The following is a 12,624-nucleotide window of genomic DNA, read 5'->3' as shown; positions in this document are numbered from 1 at the left end:
CACCAAAAGCACAAGCAACAACAACAAAAATAGATAAATTGGACCTCATCAAAATTTAAAAATTTGTGTTTCAAAGGACACCAAAAAGGAAGTGAAAAGATGACCAGCAGATTGGGAGAAAATACTTGCAAATCATATATCTCATAAGGAACCTGTATCCAAAATATAGAAAGAACTCTTACAACTCAATAATAAAAAGATAAAGCTTAATTTAAAAATGGGCAAAGGATATGAATAAATGTTTCTTCTGAAAAGATACACTAATATCCACAAGCACATGAAAAGAATAAATATTATATAATTCCATTCATATGATATGTTCAGAACAGAGAAACCCACAGAGAAATTTGATTAGCGGTTGTCTAGGATTGGTGGAGAGGAGGGCTGACAGGTAGTGGGGGAGAAGAGCTAAAGGGTATCGGTTTTCTTTTTGAGATTATAAAAATGTTCTAAACTTGATTGTAGTGATGGGCACACACATCTGTAAATAGACCAAAAATTATTGAATTGTATACTTTAATGGGTGAATCATATGGTATGCGAACTATATCTTAATAAAGCCGTTGAAAAAAAGAATTGATTCTCAGCAAACATTTTTCAAAATCAAGAAAACAAAACATTTTTCCACACTGGGTTTTGGAAAAAATACCTTATTATACTCTTTTCATCAGATATAAGTGACAATGTATTACTAATATTGTTACTTATAAACTATATTTTAACTCACACATAAAATAGAATTGATATTCAATAGTTCAAAGCTTACATTCATTGAGGAGTTCACTTGAGCAGTAGTTTCATCATCTGTTGGAAACTGGTATATCTGGATGCCATTACTAACCAACTCACTCATTATCTTACACTTAAATTTCTGTAAGTCATTTTTTGAAATCGTATCTGCTTTGGCAATCAGTGGTATAATGTTCACCTATTAAGAATGAAGCAAAGAAAATCTCATCAATGACTTTTTTATTAATCCTGGAATTTTTACAGTCAAAACCTCACAATCTCTGACAACAAATGTTTGTAGCTAGATAATCACTGGCTATCATGCCTTGCTTGTAAAATTTGTTCCCAAAATTATCAGTATTTTTGAAGATTAATCTTTTATTAGAATTTAAGTTCTGAAGTCTTAATTTTCTTCCTGTTAGTAAACTTTCTTATACTTCCAACAAATCTGGAATTAGTAAAATGTAAGTAGTAGGATGAAGTAGTCTATTTACTTCATTATCAATTTGATTTCTTATTAAATTGAGTGCTAAAAATTCAGTAGAATTCATCAAAATTGTAGAACAGATTAACTTTGTCCTTCTACCTATAATTTATTTGCATCACCTTCTCCATAAATCCATCTTAATCAATGTCCCATTTTCACAAATCCTTGTTCTACCTCGATGCCTTTGAAGATAGATTTGCTTGTGTTTTCCAAAGATCACCTAAAAATAATATATTTTTCTTACCATACTTAAAGGTTGAATGTGTGTATGTGTGCATAGCATTTTGCTAACAAATATGTTCATTCGTAATTTGTAAAAAGGAATTATTGTATATTTGAGGTTGAAATTTTATTCATAAAATTTTCTTCCTAGTTCTACAATATGATCTTTCCTGTCTCCATGCACTTACATCTCAATAATTAAACTTTGTATAAAATAACAATATGCAAAATTCTAAAACATGTTTTATTACTGTTAAAATAAGATATCTTATTAAATCATTGCTACATGATATCAAGTTCTGTGATATAGTAGGGATGCATAAAAAAGCAATTTAGGTACATTGCTTTTGCTTTAGATTCCCCAAAGAATATTTTCAAAAAATCCTTGTGCAAAACTAGGGCCTCCGTATTATAACACAGATGTTCAAAATTTTGTCTAATTTTGAAATCTTAAATAATAGCTTCCACAGTAAAAATCAGACACTGCTAAGGTAGATTCAAGACTAACATAAATGTCTTGGGTTTTATTGGTGGGAAAGCTAGGAAAAGATATCCTCCAGTAAATCATTAACACATAAGAAATGGAAACTTTCCATGTCAGTAATTCCTCAGGTGATCAGATTTAAGGAACAAAAGTCACTTATTGCAAGGAGAGCTCAGCAAACTGGAAGAGAAGACAACAGACACGTGCACTACCTTGCCCACTCCTTTATTGTAATGGCCTTTGGAAAAAAACCCAATTTCTTGTATCTGGAAATGGCTTGATGATTATGGATGCCCATAGTTAAAAATAAAACTGTGTGTCCCTGACTACTGAATATACTACTAATCAAGAAATTGAGGCAGCTCAATTTTAACTACAAATCTACTTTCAACTTCTTGGTAATATGTGAGATTAAGTACAAAGCTACTTTTCAGTTTGAACAATACATAACAAATTCAGGCCTTCTTTGATAAACAGGACCTAATTTTAGAAATTTTCCTCTCTTCTGCTGAATAAAGTTGAAGGCAGCATGTTTTATAAGGGCTGAGTGCAGGAAAGAATCTCACGACATAACAGTTTCTTTCATGTGTACATTAATCCTCTGTTGAAAATATGTATATTGCATTCTGAAACCTCTCTGATAGAACCAGTAGCCAGGATCATGAAAGCTTCATATTTCACACCATCCCTGGTATCAGGTAAATGTTAATGGGATTATTTTACAGTACTATAGAGTAAATTTAGTTTCAAAAATATGGGCAAATGACCATGATCTAAAGTATCATTTAATCACCAAAAAAACCCCTAAATTTTTATTTTAATGTTTTTTTACCTGCATCTCATTTTCCTAACTGATGTATTTTCTAATTAAATTTCTCTGGAAAGCAAGCTAAGTTTGAAATTTATCAAATGCTCTTATGGGCTAAATGTGTCTCCATGTCCCATGCATATGTTGAAGCCCTAACGCCCAGTATCTCAGACTGTGACTACATTGGGGGATAGACCCTTTAAAGATGTGATTAAATTAAAATAAGACCATTAGGAATCCAATCTGACTGGTGTCCTTATAAGAAGGGAAAACTTGGACACAAAAAACTATCAGATGTGTGCATAGTGGAAACATCATGTGAGGACACACTGAGAAGGTGGCCATTTGCCACCCAAGGAGAGAGGTTTCAGAGGAAACAAAACTTGGTGACACCTTGATCTTGGACTTCTAGCCTCAAGAACTGTGAGAAAATAAACTTCTGTTGTTTAAACCACTAAGTTTGTAGTACTTTGTAATGGTATCCCTAGAAAGCTAATACAAATGTTTTAAAGATTAACAGAAAAAAATTATGATCACTACACATAATACAAAATAACAAGTTCTTGTATGCAAAAGCTTTTGAGATGCATACTATCTCAAAATAAATATCAAATCTTGATAGGCTGATGGATTTACCAAACACACCTTACTGTCAATGTTCTTCATGGTTAATAGATCAAGGGACTTCAGAGAATGTCCTGTAGGTGAAATGAAGTAAAGGCACACATGTATACGAGAATCATGGTAGTCATTGAAGGAACGTTTAATTTTCAATTCTTCTTGAAGATAGGCCTCAAATTGAGCATCTATGTAGTCAACTATTGGTTGGTAGCTGAAAAAAGAAATTATTTAAACATTTAGCATAACAGATTAATAACATCTGAAGTCTGCATTTTCATCATTTAATAAATAGTTAATATGTGTACTTAATATATGAGTACACATATTAATAAATTAATATGTGCCTATATATATTGCCAAAATGATAAAAAAAATGCATTGCATGTCCTTACAAAGATAACAATTACAAACCAATAAAAACGCCCATGCTTTACACTGTTTATAGAAATGGCAGAATGATCTATCAATTCGATGCAATCCCAATCAGAAACCAAATTTTTTAGTTGTATATATATTTAGAAGTGCAAAGGACCAAGAATGCTCAAGACATACTGAAGAAAAACAAGAAGATATATTCTTCAGGTATCAGATCTTATTATAAAACTAAAATAATTAATAAGGTGTAGTATCAGCACAAGGATAGATAGATTAAAGCACAAGACAATATTTGGATGTGGTAGAACTGTCCTATAGCACAACTGAGATGGATATACAACTCTATGCATTCTTAAAAACCCATAGAAATATACACTATAAAAAATGAGTCTTATTGTATGTAAAATTTAAAAAGAGTGGCATTAGCATCATGGCAGTGAATACATCCCTCCTTTTTGTCTCTCTTATTAAAACTAAAAATTATATCCATCCACAAATAAAAGTACCTCTGTGGGAGTTGTGGAACTGAGCACAATATGTCAGGGGACCACGAATAGTCTTGCCCAACTGTGCCTCTACTAACAGGCAGACAGATCTTTGCACAGGCTGTGGAACCAGCAGGAGCCAGCAAACCTGCCCCAACCCCTCTTGCATGCAGTTGGGGAAAAACTTGAGAGTGCTGACTTGGGCATACACCCACAGAGGAGAGAAACTTGTAGAAGTTCAGCAATCCAGACAGGACATTCCAGCACTCCACTGGAGCAAAAATAAAACCAAATTTGGATGCATTGGAAAGAGTAAGAGAAACTTTGCCAATGTCTAACCTACACCAAGGAAACACAGCATGGGGCTGAAATAACAAGTGGTGACCTCTCCCACAGGGGAAAGGGAGAGCTATGAATGAGTACCTAGCTACCCCAGTTGTGCAGGATGCTGCTAGAAAAATAGGTTATTCTCCAGAAGCACCCAGAATACTGATGCAGGAATTCCCTGACAAGGGGGAGGGAGAAGGTTGTGAAAGAGGCAGATAAGAATATCAAAAGACATTAAAGGGACATGGTCCCTGCTTCAGCAGGAAGCCTGCCCATGAGCCTCTGGGAGAACCTCACCTGATGATCCCCCCACTGGGCCCACAGCACTCTCAATGCCCTGAGTGCTAAACTGTCACCTCCTCCAACTCTGCAGCTGGTTCTGTGTGCACAGTACTCAGTGTGGTGGCAAGAGCAAGATCTGGTAAATATAATGGGCTCAGAAAAATAAGACTAAGCTCTATGAGCAAGGAAGAAACCACTTTCTGTAAAATTTGAGCTGTATCACCACTTTCTGAAAAAAAAAGAGAATTTTCCAGCAGTCAGCCAGGTGAGTTTAAGATGAGTTTAAAATTCTTAAAAGCTTAAGAATTTTGCCACAAGAGGGAGCAAGAAGTATGGAGCTGGGGTATCCATACAAGGTCAGAGAAATTCCCAGAGATAACTGGACCAATGAACAGTTTATCTCACCTAAATACAACTAGTAAAGATTTGAGGAGGGGTCTGCTACTTCAAATGTGAAAGCAGCAAAGCAAAACTCCTAGGAACATGAAGAATCAAGAAAACATTTCATCACTGAAAGATAACAATAATCTTCCAATAACTGAATCGAAGACACAGAATTTTGTAGTCTATATGATAAAGACTTCAAAATAGTTGTTTTAATGAAACTCAGTGATATATAAGAAAATACAGAAAGACAATTCAACAAAATCAGGAAAACAATACACGAGCAAAATGAGAACTCTAACAAGGAAATAGAAATCATAAAAAAGATCCAAACGGAAATTCTGGAGCTGAAGAATTCAATTAATGAAATGGAAAAATGCAATAGCGAGCATCTACAGCAGAGTAGACCAAATGGAGAATAGAATCAGTGAGCTAGAGAATAGAAAATTTGAAATAACCTAAACAGAACAAAGAAAAAAGAATAAAAGAGAGTGAAGAAAGTCTATGTGATCTATGAGACTCCACAAAAAATACAAATATTGGCATAATTGGAGTTCCAGAAGGAGAAGAGAGGTTGAAGTGGGCAGAGAGTTTATTTAAAGAAATAATAGTTGAGAACTTCCCAAATCTGCAGGAAGACTTGGACATCCAAATTCACAAACCTAATAGATCATCATATATCTCAATGAAAAAAGATCGTCTTGAAGACACACTCTAATGAGACTGTGAAAAATGAAAGACAAAGAGAGAATGCTAAAAGCAGAAAGAGAGGAAAAAAAAAAAAAGACTGTGACCTGGAACCCCCATTAGGCTATCAGCAGATTTCTCATCTGAGACCCTACAAGCCAGGAGAGAGTGGAATGACATATTCAAAGTGTTCAAAGATAAAAACTGCCAGCCAAGAATTCTCTGTTTGGCAAAATTATTCTTCAGAGATGAAAGAGAAATAAAGACTTTCCCAAACAAACAAACAAACAAACAAACAAAAAAGCTGAGGAAGTTCATCAGCACTAGACCTTCTTTGCAAGAAAAGCTAAAAGAAGTTCGGGCAGAAATGAAAAGACACTAATTAGAACATAAAAATGTAGAAAAATATACAACACACTGGTAAAGGTAAATATACAGTAAAATGTAGAAAAATCTAATTCTGTGACATTGTGTTAACTACTTAACTATAGTATAAAAGTTAAGGACAAAAATATTAAAAATAACTATAGGTAGTATAATTTGTTAACAAATACACAATATAAAGAGAGGTAAATTGTGACATCAAAGATATAAAAGGGAGGAGTAAAAGATGGGAGCTTTTTTATGCCATGGAAGTGAAGTACCTATCAGATATAATGGACTCTTTTATCTATAAGATGTTTTATGTAAGCCTTATGATAACCACAAAGCAAAAACCTGAACTAGTTTTACAAAAGATAAAGAAAGGGGAATCAGAATATACCAGCCTGGAAAGATACACAGAAACAGAGAAAAAAATAAATAACAGAACTACAAAACAGTCAGAACACAATTAATAAGATGGCATTAGTAAGTCCTTACATATTAATAATTACTTTAAATATAAATGGATTGAACTAATCAATCAAAAGACACAGAGAGGCTGGATGCACCAAAAAAAAGAGAGACCCAACTATATGCTGCCTACAAAAGACTCATTCAGCATTAAGGACACACATAGGCTTAAAGTAAAGGAATGAAAAAAAGATATACCATGCCAGTAGAAATGAAAATAAAGCAGAGATGGCTATGTTTATGCCAGACAAAATAGACTTTAAGCCAGATGAGTAACAAGAGACAAAGAAGGTCATTATATAATGATAAATGGGCCAATTCATCAAGAGGATATAATAATCATAAATATAAGCACACTCACCATTGAAGTACCTAAATATGTTAACCAAATGGTAACACGTCTGGAGGAGAAACAGACAACAATACCACAATAGTAAGAGACTTCAATACCCCACTTCAGCAATGGATAGATTATCCAGAGAGAAAATCAACAAGGAAATATTGAACTTTAACCATACTTTAGATTAAATGGACCTAACAGACAGCCAACAGCAGCAGAATACACATTCTTCTCAAGTGCACACAAAACATTGTCCAGGATAGATCATGTGATAGGCCACAAAACAAATCTTAGCAAATTTTTAAAAATTGAAATCATACCTAGTATCTCTTCTGACACAATAGTGTGAAACTAGAAATCAACAACAAGAGTAAAGCTAGAAAATTTACAAACACCTGGTAAATAAACAACACATTCCTGAACAATCATTGGGTCAAAGAAGAAATCAAAATGGAAAACAACAAAATATATCAAATTAATGAAAATGGGAACACAAAAAGCCAAAACCTACCAGATGCCACAAAAATTTCTTAGAGGAAATTTTATAGTAAAAAGTCATCTATTGGAGATTTGCATCCAGGCAAGAAGTGCAAGAGTGGATGCTGCCGCTGGGCATCAGAGAACTGCAAATTGCACTGTGCCCTGAAGGGTTTGGAGGTAAGTGCATGTCACACACAGAAAGAACTGAGGAGAGTGATGTCAGCATCATGGCAGAGTGAGCTCTTCCCTTAGTCTCTCCCCTCTGAGATACAACAAAAAGTACATTCATAAGCCAACAGAAGACATTCACACAACACAATAGACATGTGAGAGATCCATGCAGCCATACGTTTGAAGGCGGAGGTGCTGGACCCCCCGGGAGGCAGTGGAAGGAGCTAAGGGTAACTCCTCTCCCTCTCCAAACAGCAGCGATCTAGGGTGTGGGACAATGCACAGTGGCTGGCACGTGACTCTGAGAGGAGAGGGGGGAAAGGGCAGCCCTCTACAGGAATGCCTTCGCTCCTGGAGTTGCCTCCAAGCCCATGCAAATGCTCCACACTGAGGAGGCTAAGCAATCACAGGGGCATCTTCACCAACTTGAGCAGCCCAGGAGGGCAGACAGTGAGTGCAGAGTGGGAGCACCGCCGGGATCACATCTGTGAAAGAAAGTGCCTCTCCCCCTCCCACCTGATGCACCAGCTCCACTGGGAGACCAGAGCAGGGGACCCCCACCAGAGCACCTGCCTACATGTGTAAAGCAATGATGCCCATCAGGCAAACATAGATTGGCCCTGATAGGCACAGCTTCCAAAGGACAGGCACAGCTGCCAGAGATTGCGATGGGCTCAGAATACACAGCTCCTGCCTCCCCCCCAGTGGCAGCATTGGAAACTGCAACCAAATACTACCACTATGTGATGGCACAAGTTCAACCCATCAAATAGCATGAAGAGGTATACTAACACTCCAGACCAGAAGGAAAATGAGAATCACCCAGGAATCAATCCTGAAGTCGCAGAAATTTACAATCTAAATGACAGAGAATTCAAAATAGCTATAATAAAGAAACTCGAAAAGTTACAAGAAAACTCATAAAGACAGTTCAATGAAATCAGACAAGAGAGAATTCTTCACAAAGGAGATGGAAACTATTAAAAAATCATATATTAAAAAATATCTTTATGCTTAACTTTACACCTCAAAGAACTAGAAATAAAAGAACAAACTAAGTCCAAATTTAGTAAAAGGAAAGCGATAACAATGATCAGAAAGAAAATAAATAAAACAGAGACTAGAAAAACATAGCAAGTATCAACAGAACTAAGTGCTGGTTTCTTGGAGAAGATAAAAAATTTGACAAAATTTTAGCAAGACTAAGAAAAAAGAGAGAATACTCAAACAAATAAAACCAGAAATGAAAGAGGATACATTGCAACTGATACTACAGAAATATATAGGATCATAAGAAACTATGAACAATAATATGCCAACGAATTGGATAACATGGAAGAAATGGATAAATTCCTGTAAACATACAACCTAACAAGACTGAATGATGAGGAAATAGGAAATCTGAACAGAACAATAACAGGTATGGAGATTTAATCAGTAATCAAAAACTGCCATCAATCAAAAAAAAGCCCAGGACCAGGTGGCTTCACTGGCGAATTCTACCAAACATTTAAAAAAGAATTAATGCCAATCTTTACAAACTCTGAAAAAATCAAAGAGAAGGGAACACTCCCAAACTCATTTTATGAGACCAACATTACCCTAATACCAAAGCCATTGAAAGACAGTACAAATAAAGTAAACAACAGAACAATATCCCTGATGAATATAGATGCAAAATTTCTCTACAAAATACTAACACATCTTCTCAATGATTAATTAAAAGGATCATACACCATGACCAAGTGGGTTTATCATTGGGATTCAAGGATGGTTCAACACACACAAATCAATAAATGTGATACACCACAATGAAACATAGAAATTATATTATTATCTCAATAGATGCAGAAAAAAGCATTTGGCAAAATACAAAATCCTTCCATGATAAAACCCTCAACAAATTGGGTATAGAGGTAACACATCTCAACATAAGGAAAGTCACATATGAGAAACTCACAGCTAACATTATACTCAATGGTGAAAGGTTGAAAGCTTTTCCTCTAAGATCAGGAGCAAGATAAGGGTGCCCACTGTCAACACTCATTCAACGTAGTACTGGAAGTCCTAGCTTGAGCAATCAGGCAAAACAAAGAATTAAAAGCCATCAAAATTGTAAGGGAAAAATTAAAATGTTATTTTTTGTGGATGATATGATATTATATGTAAAAATCTTAAAGACTCAAACAAAAGACTGTTGGAACTAATCAATGAATTCAGCAAAATCACAGGATATAAATCAATATACAAAAATCAGTGGCATTTCTATATACTAACAACAAAAATCTGAAAATGAAGTCGAGAAAACCATCCCATTCACAATAGCATCAAAAAGAATAAAACACTTCGAGTAAATTTAACCGAGAAAGTGAAAGATCTGTACAATGAAACCTACAGACTTTGATGAAAAAAATTTGTCACAAAAAAATGGAAAGATATCTTATGTCATGGATCATTAGAACTAATACTGTTAAAATGGTGGGCAGGCCCAGTGGCATAGTGATTAAGTTTGGCACACTCCACTTTGGCAGCCCAGGTTCAGAGATTCAGATCCCGGGCATAGACCCGCACCTCTCATCAAGGCATGCTGTGGCGGTGACCCACATGCAAAATAGAGGAAAGATTGGCACAGATGTTAGCTCAGGGCCAACCTTCCTCACCAAAAAAAAAAAAAAAAAGTATGTACTACCCAAAGCCATCTAGAGATTCAATGTGATTGCTATCAAAATTTTTATGACATTTTCTTCATAGAAATATAAAAACTAATTCTAAAATTTGTATGGAGGGGCCAGCCCCATGGCTTAGCGGTTAAGTGCGTGTGCTCCGCTACTGGCGGCCCGGGTTCAGATCCCGGGCACACACCGACACACCGCTTCTCCGGCATGCTGAGGTGGCGTCCCACATACAGCAACTAGAAGGATGTGCAACTATGACATACAACTATCTACTGGGGCTTTGGGGAAAAATGGAGGAGGATTGGCAATAGATGTTAGCTCAGGGCTGGTCTTCCTCAGCAAAAAGAGGAGGATTGGCGTGGATGTTAGCTCAGGGCTGATCTTCCTCACAAACAAGCAAAAAAAAGAAGTTAATATCTCAAATATATAAAGAACTTATACAATTCAATAAGAAAAATCAAACGATCCAAATAATGGGCAGTGGAACTGAATAGACGTTTTTCCAAAGAGACATTCCAATGGACAATAGGTACCTGAAGAGACACTCAACATCATTAATCATCAGGGAAATGCAAATCAAAACTACAATAAGATATCACCTTACACCTGTTAGAATGGCTACCATCAAGAAGACGAGATATGTGTTGGCGAGGCTGTGGAGAAAAGGGAACTCTTGTGCACTCTTGGTGGGAATGTAAAGTGGTTCAGCCACTGTGGAAAACAGTGTGGAGTTTTCCTCAAAAAATTAAAAACAGAACTACCATATGATCTAGCAATACCTCTTCTAGGTATGTATCCAAAAGTAATGAAAACAAGATATCAAAATGTTATCTTCACTCCCATGTTCATTGCAGCATTATTCACAATACCCAAGATATGGAAACAACCCAAGTGTTCATCAATGGATGAATGAATAAAGAAGATGTAGTGTATATATATACAATAAAATATTATTCAACCCTGAGAAAGAAGGAAGTCCTGCCCTTTCCAACAACATGTATGGACCTTGAGGGCATTATGCTTAGTGAGACAAGCCAGGCAGTGAAAGACAGATACTATATAATCTCACTTATATGTGGAAAAAAATAAAGCCAAACTTGTAAAAATAGAGAGTAAAATGATTGTTACTATGAGCTAGGGGGTGGGGAATTTGAGGAGATGTTAAAGGGTAAAAACCTGCAGTTAAAAGATGAATAAGTTCTGCAGATATAATGCACAGCATAGTCATTATAGTCAATAATAGTGCATTATATACCTCAAAATTGCTAAGAAACTATATCTTAATAATCCCATCACAAAAAAGAAATAATAATTATGTGACCTAACAGAGATGTTAGCTAAAGTTACAGTGGTAATCATACTGCAATATATAAATAATCAAATCAATATGTTGTACACTTTAACCTTATACACTGTTCTGTGTCTCAATAAAAAAGTAAAATAAAATTTAAGAATAACATAAATAAATAGATAAATAAACAAATAAAAAAATAAGACTTAAGGGGGCTGCCTGGTGGTGCAAGCAGTTAAGTGCGCGTGCTCTGCTGCGGTGGCCCAGGGTTTGCCGGTTTGGATCCCAGGTGCGCACCGACGCACCGCTTGGCAAGCCATGCTGTGGCGTCATCCCATATAAAGTGGAGGAAGATGGGCATGGATGTTAGCCCAGGGCCAGTCTTCCTCAGCAAAAAAAAAGAGGAGGATTGGCAGACGTTAGCACAGGGCTGATCTCCTCACAAAAAAATAAAAATTAAAAAATAAGACTTAAGGAAGAAAGCCAAGGGAAGGTCTTTCTTAAGGACCTATAAATTAACGGTATTTAGTTATCACTTAGGAAATAAAATAGATATCAGCAAGATTTGTGTTTTATTTTAAAACTAAACTAAATTCCTCCAAATAAAGTTCTTGATGGGAATGTCAGAAAATCTGACAATCATAACTAAAGAGGATTCAGAAAAATTATCTTCTATCCCCAGTTTGAAGCCAGAATAAGTGCCAGGTGTGGGGATTTGCGTGTGTGTGTGTGTGTGTGTGTGTGTGTGTGTGTGAGCCTCTGCTTAAATGTGCTGTTTTCAAATTTAGAAAAAGGAAATACCTAAAATTATTTAACCCTGATGAAAGTAATAGAAAATAAAATCTGTATAATTTTTAAAAATATCAACAAGATTGTGGGAGAAATGTAAAATGAAATATAAACTATAATATATGGATGTAACTCTATTTCAAATAAATTACG

General features: G+C 35.6%; 1 protein-coding gene across 2 annotated transcripts in view; it reads right to left on the bottom strand.

The window, feature by feature from the left end:
• Window positions 1–12,624, bottom strand: part of LOC131422358 (septin-14-like) — a 96,945-nt gene that overhangs the window by 47,470 nt on the left and 36,851 nt on the right. For both annotated transcript variants that reach the window (XM_058569521.1, XM_058569522.1), the window contains 2 exons: window positions 3,376–3,562; window positions 767–928 (listed from right to left, as the gene is read on the bottom strand). In XM_058569521.1, the coding sequence (XP_058425504.1) occupies window positions 767–928; window positions 3,376–3,562 (349 nt within the window). The remainder of the gene's footprint in view (window positions 1–766; window positions 929–3,375; window positions 3,563–12,624) is intronic.

Source organism: Diceros bicornis, chromosome 26 (genome assembly GCF_020826845.1).
Source record: "Diceros bicornis minor isolate mBicDic1 chromosome 26, mDicBic1.mat.cur, whole genome shotgun sequence".
Lineage (NCBI taxonomy): Eukaryota > Metazoa > Chordata > Mammalia > Perissodactyla > Rhinocerotidae > Diceros > Diceros bicornis.
Note: the sequence above shows the minus strand (reverse complement) of the source record. Positions and strands in the feature narration are given on the sequence as shown.